The sequence below is a fragment of the Dermacentor albipictus genome, chromosome 2 (assembly GCF_038994185.2).
Source record: "Dermacentor albipictus isolate Rhodes 1998 colony chromosome 2, USDA_Dalb.pri_finalv2, whole genome shotgun sequence".
NCBI classification, from domain to species: domain Eukaryota; kingdom Metazoa; phylum Arthropoda; class Arachnida; order Ixodida; family Ixodidae; genus Dermacentor; species Dermacentor albipictus.
This window is the reverse complement of record NC_091822.1, coordinates 179,925,225-179,943,065: the sequence shown is the minus strand read 5'-3', so window position 1 is coordinate 179,943,065 and position 17,841 is coordinate 179,925,225. Positions and strand designations below refer to the sequence as shown.

The 17,841-nt window shown below is 41.4% G+C and overlaps 1 protein-coding gene and 1 long non-coding RNA gene across 4 annotated transcripts in view; one reads left to right on the top strand and one right to left on the bottom strand.

Annotated features, from left to right (window-relative positions):
- Positions 1–17,841, bottom strand: part of LOC139056355 (uncharacterized) — a 54,333-nt gene that overhangs the window by 14,365 nt on the left and 22,127 nt on the right. The window contains exon 3 of one of the 2 annotated variants that reach the window (XR_011512313.1): positions 10,652–10,773. The exons of the other annotated variant lie outside the window; for it this stretch is intronic. This is a non-coding gene — a long non-coding RNA (uncharacterized lncRNA). Of the gene's footprint in view, positions 1–10,651; positions 10,774–17,841 lie in introns of those variants that run through there. 2 annotated transcript variants of the gene reach the window in all.
- The window catches only part of LOC139056354 (ubiquitin carboxyl-terminal hydrolase 5-like), a 33,007-nt gene continuing 15,894 nt past the window's right edge, over positions 729–17,841 (top strand). The window contains exons 1-11 of one of the 2 annotated variants that reach the window (XM_070534524.1): positions 729–923; positions 3,427–3,549; positions 5,001–5,120; positions 5,388–5,494; positions 7,003–7,238; positions 9,105–9,199; positions 9,377–9,570; positions 12,673–12,744; positions 14,586–14,667; positions 15,419–15,541; positions 15,971–16,124. In XM_070534524.1, the coding sequence (XP_070390625.1) occupies positions 816–923; positions 3,427–3,549; positions 5,001–5,120; positions 5,388–5,494; positions 7,003–7,238; positions 9,105–9,199; positions 9,377–9,570; positions 12,673–12,744; positions 14,586–14,667; positions 15,419–15,541; positions 15,971–16,124 (1,414 nt within the window). In that variant the 5' untranslated portion in view covers positions 729–815. Of the gene's footprint in view, positions 924–3,423; positions 3,550–5,000; positions 5,121–5,387; positions 5,495–7,002; positions 7,239–9,104; positions 9,200–9,376; positions 9,571–12,672; positions 12,745–14,585; positions 14,668–15,418; positions 15,542–15,970; positions 16,125–17,841 lie in introns of both variants that reach the window. The other variant, XM_070534523.1, reaches the window with a different exon arrangement.

Sequence of the window (17,841 nt, the reverse complement as noted above, 5' to 3'; positions counted from 1 at the left end):
TGATGGCTTGCACATTGATAGTGTAAGGAAAGGGCAGTTCAGTGGGGGCTGAAAATGGCTCACTGACATGACTGTTGCAATGCCACACACTGTCGATAGTATCGTTGCCGTAATAACAGCAATTCTTAAATTCTAAGCAATAGGCAAGAAATAACGTTAACATCTTTGTTTTAAAATATTTGTCGTTCACGTGGCAGAAGGACCGTATTGCACGACTATGATTACAAGGTAATTAGAACACTCACAGTCGCATTAAAAGGCCTTCGTAAACACGAGTTCAAAGTCATTCTGACAACAACATGCTGGGTTTTACAGTGGCTCAGTCAGATGCAATTTTCTGCCTTCAGATAATCGTATGTAAAAATTATCGCATTGCTACCATGTAGTTCTGTGCAGCAAGCCCATGCCTGCCTCCACAAAAACGACGACGACTCGGATGGTGCTGTTGTTGGCTTTTAAATATAGCACATTTCGTTTTCTCCTTCTTCGTGCCTCGCAATACATATTTAGGTACTGGAATGGTCCATGGACGATGTCCTCCTGTGTGACGTGTTTTAGCAATGGTAAACTTTCGTTTTTGCTGGGACTAAGCCCACATTGCATCATGCACGCGGCGTGTCATCTGGCCCTGGAGAGACGACGGCTTCCTATGCAGTCATCACAGGAAGCCAGCATTCCGCCCACGGTCGGAACACTGATGAAGAAAAGGTAAAAGTTTGCGGCGCGCCACGCGGGAAACGTGTCCACGTGCATATGAGCGCGTGCGAAGCCAGCTAGACCAGTCGTCATTTTGTCAGGTGATCATTTCGAACGCCATGGCTGATTTCTACGAGAAGCTAGCAGCCCATGTTGATAGAATCAGAACTCCTGGCTATTCGGAGAGGATTTATAAGGATGAGTGCGTCTTCTCATTCGACACACCGGTAAGTTCTCGATTAAGTTTCGTCCGCGCAGCTGTATCAAAGCCACCTAGCACAAAAAAACAATCTGAGGCGCTGGCTGTACGCGCGGGCAAGGTTCTGGCTGGTGGTGTATAAGTCGCGGGCCGCTTTTCTTGTTGCAACAATTCTCGTTGCGACGTCAGAACAGATTTTTTTTACAGGTACTGCTCCAAGAGGGCACATATGTAACCCAAGGGGTAGCGGGGGAATCAAAGGTGGAAGCCGAGCGGCCCGTGGGTTGGGGCCGCGGTGGCCGAAGCGTGCCAGGGGGCATTCGTATAAAAAATTGGCTGTCCGCGATAGCGGACAGCCGATCTTATTCAGCCCAGGCACGCGCAGAACCCACGTACCAGTCCGGGTTCTAGCTTTGAGGTCGCCGTTGCCGCTTTGGTGTCCTGGAGGCGCCGCCAATAATGCGAAATAATAACACGTTGTTACAACTAGAAAAAATAAACACGATTGAACAAATTAATTACGTCCAGCCGCTAATTTGTGAAGCTAAGTTCAGCTACCGCGCTCCACGACTTCTGCAACACCAGTCACAACTTTGCCTACGCGCGTATTTTACTCGGGGCTTGGGACACGTACGGCTGCTACCTTGAGCCAATCAATCGATTATGGGTATTGTCATTTCAGTATGCGATATATCTGGGTGCCGCTACGCCCGTATACAACTGCCAAAGCTTTTGAAAATCGGTCATGGTTGAATACCGCTGTGACATGCACTTGTATGCATAATGAGTTACAATCCACGCTGCTGGTTGGCTTGTGAAGTTGTGGTATCACTTGATCCGATAAACCATATCTGACGTAGCCTTGAACTTGTTCCTGCCGAGCCTGAGCACGACGCCGTTGCTGTTCCCGTCGCCGATTATCGAGTTCACGCTGCTCTTCGGGAGTCCTATATGTGGCCTTTCCATAGCGCTATCCACGGTTTAGGTGACGCTATAATAACACAAATGAAATCAGTTGCTAGGCGGGTTCTTCTTTTACATACGAAAGTGCAGTTTACGTCACGCTCTGCTTTGCATGCTACAGTTGCCGCTCCCCGGCAACTGTAGCATATGCAACCATAATCTTTCCCGGTAAGCGCTGCGGCGAACGCTATGCGCGAAGGTTAGCTTTCTTGCTCTTTTTTTCTATCCCCCGCACGGCCGGCGCCGCCGCTGAGGCAGGCGCCGTCTGGTGGCGCGGCAAGAAACCCAGTGGCACGCGCCTCCCACTGTGATTGGTTGAGTTTTTTGCCCACCGACACAACAAATGCATCGAAGGGTAGAGGTATACAGCTTGGCTGTAAAAGCGTGAGCTGCCGAAGTACATCCTAGACAGCTGATTCTAAAGCTTCAGCAGTGTGCAGAGCCTCAATAGCACCCATGTTGAATAGCAGTGGGTCATTTACACTTCGCTCAAAATAGCATAATAAATGTGCGTTTGGCCTCTTCGAGCAGCTTTAGCTTGTCCAGTATTCCAGCAAACAGAAGCAGACTGCTCACTTTACCAGAGTTTTAGCTTGTCTGGTATTCCAGTAAATGCAGGTGGCTGGGCACTTTACCAGATGAGCGGAGGCGCAAACATGACAGCATGCACAGTGCAGCCACTTGGTGGCACAGAGCACAACCAGACACACACACAGTGAATATTGCAGTAGCCTAGTGTAATCTACCTCGCTGCTCTGTAAATTTTTGGCAGTGATGTAATCATGTTGCTGCCGAAAATTTACACCAGCAGTGAAGTAAAATACACTTGGTTACTGCAATATTAGTTCAATATTTGTACTGCAATATTAGTTAAATGTGCCACGTGCACTGTTGCAGACAATCACATTTGTAGCTCTGCTCATATGGTAAAACGCCCATTCCACTGGCATTTACTGGAATACCAGACATTCTAAAACTCCCTGATGTGTCTACCAAGGGTATACAGACTTGGGGATGTTGGTAGTTCATGTTTAAAATAGGAACAGCGTGAGAGACAGGCACAAACTAAGAAAGACATACACCACACTGTGTGTCTTTCTTCATTTGTTCCTGTCTCTGGCGCTGTTCTTACTCTAATCCCCAATGTGATCAATGAGGAGAAAAATCTCTTTCAAGGCAATGGTGAATGCATAAGTGGAAAGAGGAGGGAGAGCAGCGACATACATTTGTTTTTCGTCTCCCACAGTTAATTTTACCACCTATGCAAGCTATATCCTCGATAAGGTTGATGCAATGGATATTTTGAAGCATTATTCTGCAGTTTAAAGTCTTACTCACACTGTTTGCCCTGTGTCCTTTTATATGCACAACAATTATGCAGTGTTGCTTGTTGTCTCATGGATGCAGTGGCTGGAGGTGCATAAGTGGTTTGGCAGTACGTCACGAGTCCTGCTGAATTAAGGTTCATAGCTATACTGAAATATGATACCTTATTTATCTAATGCACAAATGCTTAGGGACTCTTAACAGAAGTGATTCTCTACCATATAATTTCTTTATTTCAGAAGTCTAAAGGAGGACTTTACGTTTGCCTTAACACATTTCTTGGATTTGGGCGGAAACATGTCAAGTGGCACTACACAAAGACCGGAAATGCCGTCTATCTTCATTTGAAGACCATGAAAGTTGAGGTGTGTGCACTGCTTACATTGTTTATATTATTTTTAAACTAAAAAATGTATCTGCATAAGCAGTACATGATCTTACTATGAATGGAAACTGATATCTGTTGAATGCAGGTATTGCTTTCTGCTAATGAACTCCTGAAAAATATTTTAGCTGTTTTCAGCCTGATGCCAGTTTTTGGTTTTGTTGAGAGTATGGACACAATACTGCAAGTGAGTAAAACCTTTTTCTAGTGTACAGTCACATAAAAAAATTATTTTCAGAATAAACATATGCTGCTTTCATTAAATATGTACTAGAACATATCTGCTGACAATGCTTTTCCTTACGAAGCTGCTTCAAGTAATCTTTCAATACACCAAGCATATATAGGCAGTATGTATTAGCATCCTTACTCTGTATTCTTGGCACATTATAAGCTTCGTGCTTCATCATCATCATCATCACTGGCGCACAAAGGTGAAGTCGGTTGACTTAGTTTTGTATGTATACTGGCAGAAAACCGCTTGTGTCATAACATTGTTGAGACATGGTGCAAATCATGTCTTGAGCTTTGAGGTTATAATTGCTTATTGTTTGATTGCTAAATATAAATTTCTGTGTTTAATGAACAGATTTCTTTGATATGAAAACACACATTAAGGTTGTACCTGAATTCAGCTGCTATTTGTTTATTCTCAAGGCTTCATGGTATTAAAGAATAAGGGCATTCACTATACATTAAAGCAGTGAAGAAAACATAAGCATAATTGAATGCTCATTGACTGTTTTATGAAAGTGTTTTGCAAGAGTATTTATAATATCAATTTATGGCATCTGCTATTTTTATGGCTGTAACAAACAGAGAATACAGGTATTACATATTAGATCTTGTCAATGATAAGGGATGAGAATATAATAAAATGAGTATACGCAGTATTGGTACACTACTGGCGCAAATGCCCACTGTATGACTATGCCTACTGTACCAATACCGTAATTCAGCACCAGCACAGTAGGTAGTACTGAAGATGTAACGCTGAAATAAAGTTGGTAGACTATGACAACTGTGTACACACTGCATAATAATAACGAATGTTAAGAACACTTTCTAATGGTGGTATAGCTTCTGTACGCACTCGGTGCATGTAGAAATGTAGGATGTTGTTTGAAGATGGTCCCAAGAAAAAGAAATGTCACTAGCTTGCTATTCTACAAAAAATAAGAAATTATTTATTGTGGTGTGAAATTATCACTACAGATAGCATCTGATTAATCACTGCATCACTAATGGTGCAGTTAACTGGTTACCATCACAGGTGCAACTTGAAATATTGCTTTAGTTATACATGAACACTTGGTCTATCCTTGACTTTATTTATATTGCTAACCACTAAACTATATTTTAGTACATCGTAGCATGCAACATTGTTGAAGTTTTGTACTTTTTTTAATCCTGACACATTATGGCCCACAGATACAAGACAAGGCTTCTTCGGACCAGGGCAAGAAATATGAATACGAGCACTACAGTTCACTTGTTATACTTCCAGACTTTGACGAAATTCCTGTGCCTGACTCAGACCTCCCAGAAAAGGTACGCTGTGCCACAATACTTGATTGAATACCAACCATTCAAACAAAAGTGTTACAAGATCAACAAGCTTATATACAACAAGCCCTGCTGACAGCATACCCTGGTATTGTGGTATGCTTCATCTGACGTAGTTTTCAGTTGAGGTCCCTTAGACTAGTGCAAGTGATATATTGCTTTTGTTGCTGTTTCATACATGGTACATCAATGAGAAAGTGTCAGCTGAAGAGTGAAAGCCTGAACTTGCTGTCATATGTTTTGTTTCATTAGGTTCAACTTTCCATTGCACTTGTTCTTTCTTCTGACTTGGACACTGAGGACTATGACCATGAAGAATTAGTTCGAACAGTGAATGACGCACCTAAGCCAGTCTCAAAGTAAGCATTTGCCCTTGACGCATTACTTTGTGTTCATGTGACCATGGAATCTGTATCAGCATAAACTGAAATGTAAAGAAATAAATCCCTGACCAGGACGAATTTTTCCTCAACTGCGATGCTTTCTTTCTGAGAACTGATCAAAATACTTGTTATAAATAGTATTTACATGGAAGCGTGATATGGAATCGCCCTGTAGCCAATTTCTAAGCATGTAGTTGTCCCAAACATATTTTTTGAGTGAAATAAGCCACTGTTACCAAGGCAGGAGAACCTAGAGATGAAACAACTCATTGGAGTATTTTCAAAATAGTTCACATTTGAATTGGTGCTGATCATAGTACATCAGAGGGACACCATGGCAAACATCCAGCTAGTGATATGCACCTCAGAATCTCGGCTTTCTGTCTATGCCACAAGATTACTTTATCAAAGGGAATTGCAGGCACTGTTGAGCTCCGTATCCCCTTCAAGCACCAAGCAATTCTGTCCTTGAAATATTTTGTTTCACTACATTTCTTAAATCTTTAAGATCATGGAACGCATATTGCTGCAAAACAATTACCGTATACTTTTGAATTCATCAGCGAATTTTGTCAAGCTTACAGAAAGTTGTCTCTATGCAAGAGCTCTATACATGAATGTCAGATACAAAAACATCAACTATTCCCATGTCTAGAATTGCTTAAAATGCACCTATACAGCCACTTGAAAAATTTGCCTGATTTAAAACTTCGTGAAAAAGACTGAGCCTGCTATATGACAACATATGCTGGCACCAATAGCAAACACCGAGCCATCCACTTTCCCACCAGTTTCACTAAAACAGTGCTATACATATTCAAACTTTCGGTACAGGTTATCAGAAGTGTTTCATGATGTATGTAACTCATCAGAAATATTATTTTCATCAGTGCTTTTGCTTTTCATGCACTATCTTGCCATGCACAATTGTGCAAACAGCGCCTGAAGCGGATATGTCGGTGAGAGCAATTGAAGTCCTTGATAAAATATTAAACTACTAGTAAAGCAACCTCTTACTTCTCTTACCTCCTCCCAAAAGAGTTTTTCTCATACTATTTCTCTTGTAATGCTAAAGCTGTAAACACCACAATCACATCAGAAGGCTGCCACTAGTGCATACGTCTCAAGCCCCTTATAGTGGCTTGAGACATAAAAACCAGAGAAACTGTGTTCCACTCCTAACAGCTGATAATACTATAGCTAATGAACAGAATGCATGAGGAAAAGGCAGCAATGTTTAATTTATGGCACTACTATTCAGAAATACAGGTGCCCTAGTAGCAATTGGTCAGTTGTCTATTCACCCCTCAGATGGAGCCAGTATGTGTAGCGTGTACCAATTAACCCAAAACATGTGATGTTCTTTTTGACAGCAGAGGGCAGAGTTTATCCTAATATTTCTTGCTCTTGCTTTATGGCAGTATGTAGTCGGCGAGTGGTGCTTTACTTTTATGGCTTGGCTATGTGTTTTTTACATTCGACAGATACAGCAACACATTGACACAGTTAAATAATGGTGTAAAGGTGCCACGTTGGGGCTGGAGGTGCGAGAAGTGCTGTCTTGTTGAGAACCTGTGGCTGAACCTGACGGATGGCTCTATTCTCTGTGGTCCAAAGCGGTACAAGGACAGTGGAGGCTACGACCATGCACTTGAACACTTTCAGGAAACTGGCTACCCACTTGTGGTTAAGCTATGCACCATCACGTCAGATAGCGCTGGTGAGCTTGTATGATTACTCATTTTGTACTCTTGCCCTATGCGAATTTGATTCTTGTAGATGTTGATCTCGGAAAGCTTCCCAAAGGTGATAGACGGACGAAGCACCGAACTCAAGTGCACTTGAAAATGATGTATAGCAGCATTCAATTAAGCTTCATTGAGTGCAAACTACAGTCACTTGAGCATGCTCAAGAATGCTACATGACCAGGGTGATAGTAAAAGTTCCCTCATGTGACTTGATTGTTTCACGTTTTCCTGCAGCTGTATATGTGCCGCATGTCTTCGAAGTTATGCCTGGTAGACATAGCCCACATATGTCTTCATGTGCAGAACATTTCCCGATTGTATTGCTCCCTTATCCCAGGTGTTCCCTTTTTGATGCTATAGAGAATTTTGGTAAATTTTCTCTGACAAATAGCCCAATTATAGTCCATGTGCTGGATTACATGAAGAGGCACATACAGCACATATTGAAATTTATGAATTGTTGCCAGTAAGTTTACTAGCATATTAACTCTGGAACTAATGATGAGGATGGTATTGGTTTCGAGATGTGCGCTGTCAAATTTTCAGTGAAAATTCACCGCTGCTTCATTTACCTTTTTTAACAATGCTCTTTTATGCATTGAAATATAAAAAAATGGCTGTGGCTTAGCTAAGGTTAAGCCCAGGATGCGAAGCATACTAGCCTTTATTTTAACGCGACAGCGTTAAGGAGCTCGTGTCGCAGAAAAGCCGGTGTCGTCGGCGTCGGCTTCGGCGTGCGGCGCTTGCTCAGGCGCACATTTCGTTGTCGCGCCGAACGCTGCGTTGTTCGACGCTCACCGCGTCCGATGCGGGGGGCGACGCCGCGAGCGACGGCGCGAGTTGGAGCCCCGTTTCTTCTCTGTCGTGACGTCACGGTGTCACGTGGTATTGAAGGCGACACCGCCGCGCCTGAGGAGCTGGGTTGAGCTCTCGTAATATGCTTCGCATAAAATGCCACTGTATTTCATCTCACACCTTGGGAATGAATACTTCAAAACTAGTGTCACCATGATAATTCCCTCAAGACAAGATTTGTAAACTCAGTGGCTACAATTTATAAACTGCAATAGATGCTATAAGATAATTTTAATTACTTAACATATGATAATTAGTCAATTATGTATTTCAATTTGTCATGCAAGCAGTGTCTGCCTCTTCCCGTAATTCAGCTTGCAAGGACTACGGTTGTGCTATCCAGTACAAGGAATTAGAAAAAACTTGTATAGTCTATAAATACACCTGGTATACGGATAGACTGAGTTCAGTTCATTTAAACAAAAAGTTAATGAACACTGCATGTAAAACTTTAGGAAGTGCACTGAAAGTGCAGGCAAATGTGATGGTTGCCCGAAGAGTACCCATGCTGGTTGAAACAGACAACCAGTCATTTATATATATTGTCGCGAGAGGAAAAGGCAGCAGTCAGTTCCAAGCGAATGGCCATTTACTGTTCGTTTCTGCAGCAGCTACCACACACACTTCTTCACCCTCGGCTTCCAGCATTACTAGTGCCTGCCAATATCTGTAAATGTGGTGTTTGCAATCTCAAAGGAAACCATGTTTGAACACAAATGAACAGTGAGTTTCTGACAAAAAGTTCTTGTCGTTTTGATTTTAAGCATGGCAGCACCATTACCCTGGAGCTCAAGAAAGATGCCAAAGTGCTTGACTCGTGAATAATTCTTGATGTACAAGAATTGGGGCCTCAAACAGTGTGGCCAAAGTGAATTTACTAATTCATCATCTTTCTTTCCCTCTTGGTTTTTTGTTGGTTAATTATGTTTTTAAGCATATGCGACCTGTCAAGTGCTGCTAATTGTTTTCACTGCTTTCTCAGATGTCTACTCATATGATGAAAACAGCATGGTAATAGATGGCAATCTGTCCAAACACCTTGAACATTTTGGTATTGAGATTGCCAATATGCAAACGGTGAGTCATCTGTTTGTACAGTTCCTGGTTGCTCTAGAGATTGTGCATGCTGAAATCATGGCGGATGTGAACACTGTGGCAGTTTGATTTTAATGGGAGCCAGTGGCAAGGATTGTTTGCATGCAGTCAGAGATGTGGTTGCAGAATGAGATGCTTTAATCTGGCATTGAAATGCAGACAGACGAGACAACGCGTGAACGGAAGGATGAAATGACACAGCAGTCAGGAGAGTGGGCGGTAATCCAGGAAACGGGTCACAACCTGGAACGCCTGTATGGACCCGGCTTCACGGGCCTAGAAAACCTCGGCAACTCCTGCTACATGAATGCTGTAATGCAGGTTGTCATGAGCATCCCAGACTTCAAGCAGAAGTGAGTACTGAACTGTTTATTTTGAGGCTACTTGTAACATTACCATCATTTCAGGTATGACAAATAGTGTGTGGCAGCACGATCAAACACCAAAATAAACAGACTCGGCCTTTCTACCTGGCACTGTCATACTTTGCCTTTGGGCTCATCACTCACGTATTGAAGTCCAGCAAAGCATTGCTGTGTAGGAAAAGTTGCCATGAAATCGTTTCCATTTAGTGTACTGGTACATTTCAGCATCCACTTAGGCCCTCATATCATAAACAAATTTTCACAGCCAATATCAATGCAAGCCATATGTAGAGAACTGAATCCATGTATAACTTTAGGATTTCTTAGTTTTGTTTGTTTGTGCAGTTCCTGCAGTGCACAGAAAGCGTTGGCATAAATGACAAAGGCATAGCTATCCTTATGCGGTAGCTGACCGAAAAGAGAAAATGAGAAGACACAATGAATGGGGCTTGTGCAAGCACATGCATATTGTAATGGGCATTTTCTAAATTGGTAGATAGCATATTTACCACGAGTGCTAGCTCGAAAAGTCAGAAAGAACAAATATATATATATATATATATATATATATATATATATATATATATATATATATATATATATATATATATATATATATATATATATATATATATATGAAAGAAAAAAAGCAGTTCTGGGTCCGGGTAAATATTCACAGTCAAGTAGACGCACGTATGAAGCAGTTTATTACATATATATACAGTTTATATAATTATATATATATATATATGTATATATATATGTTCCCTTTATTTGCGAGATTCCCAGGATGGGGGTCCTGGATTTTTACAGTGCATATGCTTGAGGCTAATTATCATTCTTTAACCATGATGAAGGATTACATTGCACTTCAGTGTAAAGTAATATTCTGCACAGCAACATTTGCTAAGAAACATTGCCTGGATATGAAAACATGATACAAAATTTGTGATGTCTCACTAATACTATCATAGCTGGTATTTGTGTGGGAAAAAACAAGAGAAGGAAATTAGCCTACATTATCTTCAGCAGTAATTCTTTTTCTTACACAAAAGAAATGTAGACAGAATTCTGAAATAATATTCCGTAATTTATTTAGTTTAGCATGGCTGCAAACAAACACTCCAGCAGTTCCACTGGCTTTTGCTCTGGTTAGAGAACACAGGGAGATCGCAGGGAGAGCCCTTTGTCCTGCAGTGGACATAAAACAGGCTGATGATGATGAGAGCACACAAGAAATATTCTTGGCTGTCTTTGTTCAGCACAATCAAGGAGCTTCTTCTAAGCAAGACAAGTACATTACAGTACAGTGCAGCAAATACAAAGGGATACCTAAAAACAATTGTTTTTGGTTAATTTGCATATTTCTTCAAACATTTCAAAACGTTAATGCCCTCTCTCAGGGAATAAATGGACCTGCCCCACTACTTTAGCCATTGTTTGAAACTCTTTAACAATGGCTCATGGCACTCGACCAGTACGTCCCGCATTTTGTTCACCTCCTCCACATATTTAAAATGCTTTCCTTTAAGCTCTTGCTTCAGTCTTGAAGATAAGAAGTTGCAAGGAGCAAGATATGGGGAGTAGAGAGGATGAGATAAGGTAGCGTTGTCATCCCATTTTTGTCACAAAGTGCTGCACACTCAGTGCTGTGTGGGCTGGAGCTATGTCGTGGTGCACGAGCCATTTACCCGAGTTCCACAGCTCATAGCACTTAAGGAAACCACATTAAGGAAATCCATGTAAATACACTGGTTGACTATCTGACCTTATGGTTCAAGTATATAATTGATGAGTTCGTTGATATAAAAAATTTGAGAAAGAACATAACATGATGTGCCAACATTGTTCTTTGACATCAGCCATCACAAAACTGACACATAAAGGAACAGAGGCTTGGAAGAAAGCAATGGCATCAAGAGATTAAGCCTTACAGAAGGGTTGTGTCAGTTACCCTCCTACCTCAGTAAAGAAATTCTCCTCACTTTTGGGTACCCCCTCAAATTTCTATAAACCAAAATGTCACGTGGTTAACCCAAAGCCGGCAAATTGCTGGGCCTAACAACAGAGGCCATATTGCCAAAGCCGCTGAATCGCTGGACTGGAGGCTGGTTGGTTTTAAACTTTATTCATCGATGATGGGATGGGCAATATACGCTATACTTGATTAAAATGCTGTCAATAGATGACACTACTTGTCCACTACATCGGAGGTTAGATTTTTAATATTCTTAGTACTTAGTATTTAGTGGTAGATTGTGTAGTGCCCGTAAGTGGCAAACATAATCGGTACATAGGGCACTGCAGCACACATCATATTTGGTAGCCAATGGGTCAACGCTCGGTGTAACGAACACGGATATATTGAATTATCAGATATAATAAAATAATATAAATCTTGATAATATTTTTAACCAATATCAGAACGTATGCCTTCTAAAACAAATATCTGATGTAACTATAAAGTGTTCTTGTGTCTGATGTGGCTTCATTGTAACAATATAAGGTTAAACTTTATTTATTCAGATGAACTTAGCAGATGTGCCAGCAATCAGTCACATAAGCCAGAAGACCTTTCATTAGGTGTCTTGTGCTACATACGTGTTACACAGAAAAAGAATAGATGCAACATAAAGTATAAAGGTGCATACGATTACACTTGTGTTACTTTCATCTGTGTTATCCATTCTTTTTTCTGTGTAACACATAGCACAAAACAACTATAAATGTTCAATTTACGGTATTACATAGCAGAAGACCTTCATAAACACTTGAGCACCACGCTAAGTAAAAGCCCTGCAGTTTATTAGTTTGCTTACACATTCATTCTCACTTTTGTCACAAACACCTTTGCTTGGAGTTACTCGCTTTTTTTGTGCAGATTCTCATTTAACGCTTAATTCTCATCGTTCATTTTGACTGCTGTGACATATTAGTTCGATAACCTTGATAATCATTGTTTAATGACTGCTGCTTTCTTGTTCTCTCATTTCATCGTGTGAGTGAGGGAGACAGATGAAGTTGCACAAATTATAATTGCACGTTGTGGGCACTCCTTTAATGGTATGTTGCTCTTTTTTTTAAATTTAGGTACTACGACAAAGCTGATCAGATTTTCGAACAAGCCCCACCAGATCCAGCTGAAGATTTCACTGTTCAAATGTGAGTGTTATATGCATACAGCATCCAGCATATCATGAGATATTAGCGTTAACAAGTGAACAAGGCCTGAGCACTGACACTTAGTCCAAGTTATTTATTAAACAGTTCATTATTTACTAGAACTAATTGTTGAAAAACCTCTTGTTTGTCACTGCTATGAACTGACCAGGAAAAAACTCAGTGCCCTTCCACTCTGTTAAGAAGGATGACCAGCGAAGCTGTGTATGTGGGCCCCTTAATGGCAAACTGCCACGGGTCGGCCCGGCATTGCACTAACTTCGGGATCGGTCCACGTGTGGGAAGTGCTTAATGCCTGCTTCACCTCCGCCCCTAACTGGCCTGGTATTGCACTATCTTCGGTATCGGCCCACATATGGGGAGTGCTTAACGCCTGTATCACCTCTGCCATGGGTTGGTTCGGCATTGCACTATCTTAGGGATTTTTTTGTACATGCAGACACATCATTGGGGAAAGTAGCCCTTCACAGCTTCGCTGTAAAAGCTGTTTTAATGTGAGTCCCCTATGAGTATCTTTGATTGTAAACATGTAGTGAGCGAAACACCTCATATAGAGAATTACTACATATATGGAAGAACCCTTTGACTTTTGGCAAGTCAGTTACTGACATGAATGACATTTCGACATCTCATTTTAAAGGAAATAGTCGTCTTTGGCATTCTTTGCCTGTGCTCATTTTGCTCGGTGGTTTGAACTTTCATCAGCGATACAAAGGTGGCAGTGCAAAGGGCACATGCTCTTGCGCACTCTAGTTGCTGGCTGTGTTTGCCATCAAGCACCAACTATTACAGCTACTTGAGACACACACGTCACGCAAAAGCTTTGGGGTGTCTGATGGTTTAGATGCTGTGGTGGGGCACTCGTAAAGGACAACCTCTCTTTTCTCCTGCCGCCCTCTATCACTGTGGCGGCTGCAGGAGAAGAAGGATGGCAGTTGCCTTCCACGTCAGTGCTCACGCCGCTGGAGACAATGTGCATACAATGAATTGGCTTCTACATACAGTCTCCTATACTAGTTACAAATATGCTGGTTATCAGCTCTGTTCTTTATGATCTTACAAAGTGAAACAATATCCCCACTGCAAAATCTACACCTTCAAGCACACCCTTCCTTTAATTATGCAAATGGCTTTCTGGAACCATTCCATTATTCACTTCCACTGACAGTTATCGTAGGTGGTATCTGCACAATAGTTTTGCTTTAGGTGAAAGTTTTCGACCTCAAAACCTAGAAAAATTAAGGACCCACCTCAGAGCAGCCTGAATAGTTTACAGTAATAGTTTTGCATGGGCCAGTTGCATCACTCTATGTAGCAGCGTTGCATAGGGAAGAGCAAGTGATAGTGAACAACGTCCCAATCTTCTGCTCCTTTGTGTTTACCTTAAGCGTCATGATTTACCCATATACTTTCCGGGAAACAAAACCAAACTCCTGTCCTTGTCAAAAGTTGCGCTCTTAGAATCATGCCAGACATGTATATTTGCCAAATCTTTGAAGTTGCCAAGTCAAGTATAGTTTTACTTCCTGGACATATCATTGCTGCAGCTATTTCTGCATTACGACACTACATGCACTTTTTTTTAGTTTAACTTGGGTACTTTTTATTGCCATATAGTTTACATGCAATATTCATTTAGGTGCACATTCTGTGGCCAATTGGGTATCATCTAGTGATGTTGCTATGCAATCTTTACACCACCTAAAATAGACCCCTTTTCTTTGTTTTTATGTAGTAGGGAGAAATTAACAGCATGTAAAACTTCATTGTGTCTGATACTTACCCTGAACATATTGTCTGTTTTTGTTCTTTCCTCATCTTAGGACGAAGTTAGCAGTAGGCATTCTTTCTGGCAATTATTCCAAGAAGCCTAATCAGAGTGATGCCTCCTTAAAGGACACTATGGTATGTTCAACAGACAAACCTTCCAATTTGTTTTGCGAATAATCATTTCAAACATTTATTTAAGTGGGTAACATTGCTTTCCAATTAGTGAGCAGGTGTACTTAAACTGCTGCACGGTAAATGCTCTCATGATGTCTCACCACGGTTTAGGCGACGTCACTAAAACTGGCATGAGCCTTCATGAGAACACGTTGAGAGCAGTTTTAAAGTGCTCCTGTTTGTCCACTGGAATGGCCTATAAGAGAGCACAGTGTGAAAACATAGCACACAAGAAGGAATATAAGTGCTCACTTGCAGATGTTCATTGTTACAGGGAAATGCACATAACGTATTGGGTGCTCCTGGGAAGGCTTTAAATTCTATAGATCAGTGCAGTAGATACAAATTTTATTTCTTTAGCTACAACACCTTAGAGCCGGTGGACATGTTATGCAATAGCATGTAGTTAAAATATGCTAATTTGCATTTACATGAGTTGTAAACAAATCAATCATATTATACTGCTGTGTTCTTAAGACTGTGCCTTTAAGCACTTGATATGCGTTTTTCAATGCCTCCACAGAAAATTGCAACATATATCTGGGACATGCCCACAGCCCAACCAAGTGTTCCAAGGTTCTTCGTCTCAAAAATGCAATTGCATTCGAGAGAGGAAGCCCACTTTAGTGCTAGCAATGTTTAGACATGGTATTTGCTTTCAAAATTCTTGTGAAAAATGCACCTAAGCCACCTATGTTGTTAAACTTCTCAGGAGGTACGTGGAATCAGGCCGCAAATGTTCAAAGCTGCAGTGAGCAAGAACCACGCAGAGTTTTCGACGAGACGACAGCAAGATGCCCAGGAGTTTTTCCTGCACTTGCTGGAACTTGTCGAGGTGAGGCACCTTTGCGGTCATCTGTGTTTTGTTTCTTGTTCAGCTGTGTGTTTGTCTTTAGCTCTGTCATTTGTGCAGGCATGAACTTTCACTCTCGTACCTTCAAAGGAGCTTTGAGACACCTTTTTTTAACCAACATGTTGTAATGAGTGCAGTGCCTTTCGAGAAATTTACATCTCAAACTTCTTACAGGGGCTTAATATCTTTTTTTCATTGAACAGCTTGGCTAATGTTAGCTGAGACACATGACATAATTCCTGCTGCATACAATGGAATAATATTTGGCTCACGTGTGCACGGTAGCGCCATGCACTGGTTATGAACATTTTATCATGTTCAAAAAGTGTTTCAATTACCCTTCAGGTGCATTGATGCTGTTACAGGAAAAACAAGCTTTGAGGGAGAACTAAAGAATTGTGCACTTTGCAGAAAAACAGTCGCAACGAAATGGACCCTTCGAACTGCTTCAAGTTTGAAGTGGAAGAGCGTGTGGAGTGCGCTGCATCAGGGAGAGTGCGCTACACACATTGTGTTGACTGGTGCCTCGCTCTGCCAGTGCCTCTGGAGAGTGCCATTAACCAAAGTGAGCTCTATGTCTTTCATGGTATAAAGCGTAATACTCAAGTTACACCTGTTCTTTATTCCATAGAGCAAGTAATTTCTAGAAATGTGTAAAGACCAGCTTTTTCTTATGCTGCATTGTGCATAAAATGCACATACATAGCATGGCTCAGCATCAAAATGAAAAACTCGTGTTTGTATTGTCTTAGAAACATATTTCTGGGAGAGAGAGAGAGGAAAATGTTTGATTTCTGTGACTAGATGTTGGGATGATGGTAAAACGGCATTGGGAAATGGAGGTGAAAGTGCAACGTTGATGGTATCTATACTCTTAATTGGGATTCGTCTATTTTATCTGGTATGGTGAGCCCAAAGCTCTATTAATGCGGCCACATTAGCAGGTGTTGGGCCAAGCAGCCACTCCTAAAGTGTCCGGGCTCTTTTCATGTTCATGTGTCATAAGCAAAGGCTGAAATGACTGTTGACTATCTGGGTAATCCCATAGTATTCCCACATTGTTTGCATTTGGGAGAGCTGTCTTTTCTGGCCATGTAACAAAGATTGTTTTGTGTGGGTAGACATCACGCGAGTTTAGTTTGATGAAATTCTTGTCTGGTTTTATGCATCCAAGTGTCGGCTTTGCCATTATCTCAGAGTTAGAATCCAAGAATCCGAATTGCTTTTAATCTTGAAATTGGTTTGTTCTCAATTTGGAGATGGATGGTTTGTGCTAGTGGTTTGCTGCATGACTTCTTTGGTTCACAACCATAACATTTCTCATTTTTCTAATGACATGGAAAGACTGACTTGTTTAAGATGGGACTCTATAACTTTTATGGCATGTTGAAGGCTACGTTCAATGTTGCCTGAAGATCCTGTATGTACCCAGAGTGTAATGTTTGAGTAGGTGCTGTACCTTAGGCTTCGGTATATTTTGCAGCTATGAGGTGACACTATCCAAGGCCATGGAGAAGAGAATCGGGGATAAGATGAATCCTTGAGGGACTAGTAATGTCAGGGTGCAAACTATATGCAAATTTCATCTTGAGGTGTCGCTTTACGGCAGTGAAGGCGGGGCTCACGTGAAGTGTTTAAAGTTTTGTTTAGAGCTCCCTCTCCCCTTTTTTGTGGTCACTCATTCTCCTACTCTTTTCGGACTGCCATTTTGTGTTTTCATTGGTTTAGCAGTTGGCAGTTGGTATCAGCGAACCAGAACTCAGATAGTGAGAGCTGAGCTCGACAACAGTCCTTTACAGCATAGCAGGAGATTACCAGTGTTGACGAAGAGGTAGGAAGCTGGCCAAAGATATGACATGGAAGAGTCATGCATCCGTAGGGAAGTTTGTATAAAGATTTGAGCGTTGTTGTTTTCAGTTATTTCTGCAGAGCATACATGCAGGTATTTTTCTGTCCTAGTGTTGTAATTGGGGGCGTGGGTTATACGAGGACGCGGGTTATACACTGAAAAATATGTTATTTGCTGATGCCTCCCTGCATCGTATCAGCACTGAGAGATGCCTACAGGCCATCAAAATCTAGAGGAGACCTTTAGCTGGCCCATCGGAGGCACTCCGCTTGCGTTTCTTTTGCATAAATGTGATAGAAATTTTTCTTACAATATCTGCGTGTGTGCTTATAATGAATATATAACGAATGTATTTTCGTTCCCGATGCGACTTGCGTTAGAATGAGGTTCAACTGTACATGGAAAGCATGCTGTCTACAAGTGACGATCATCA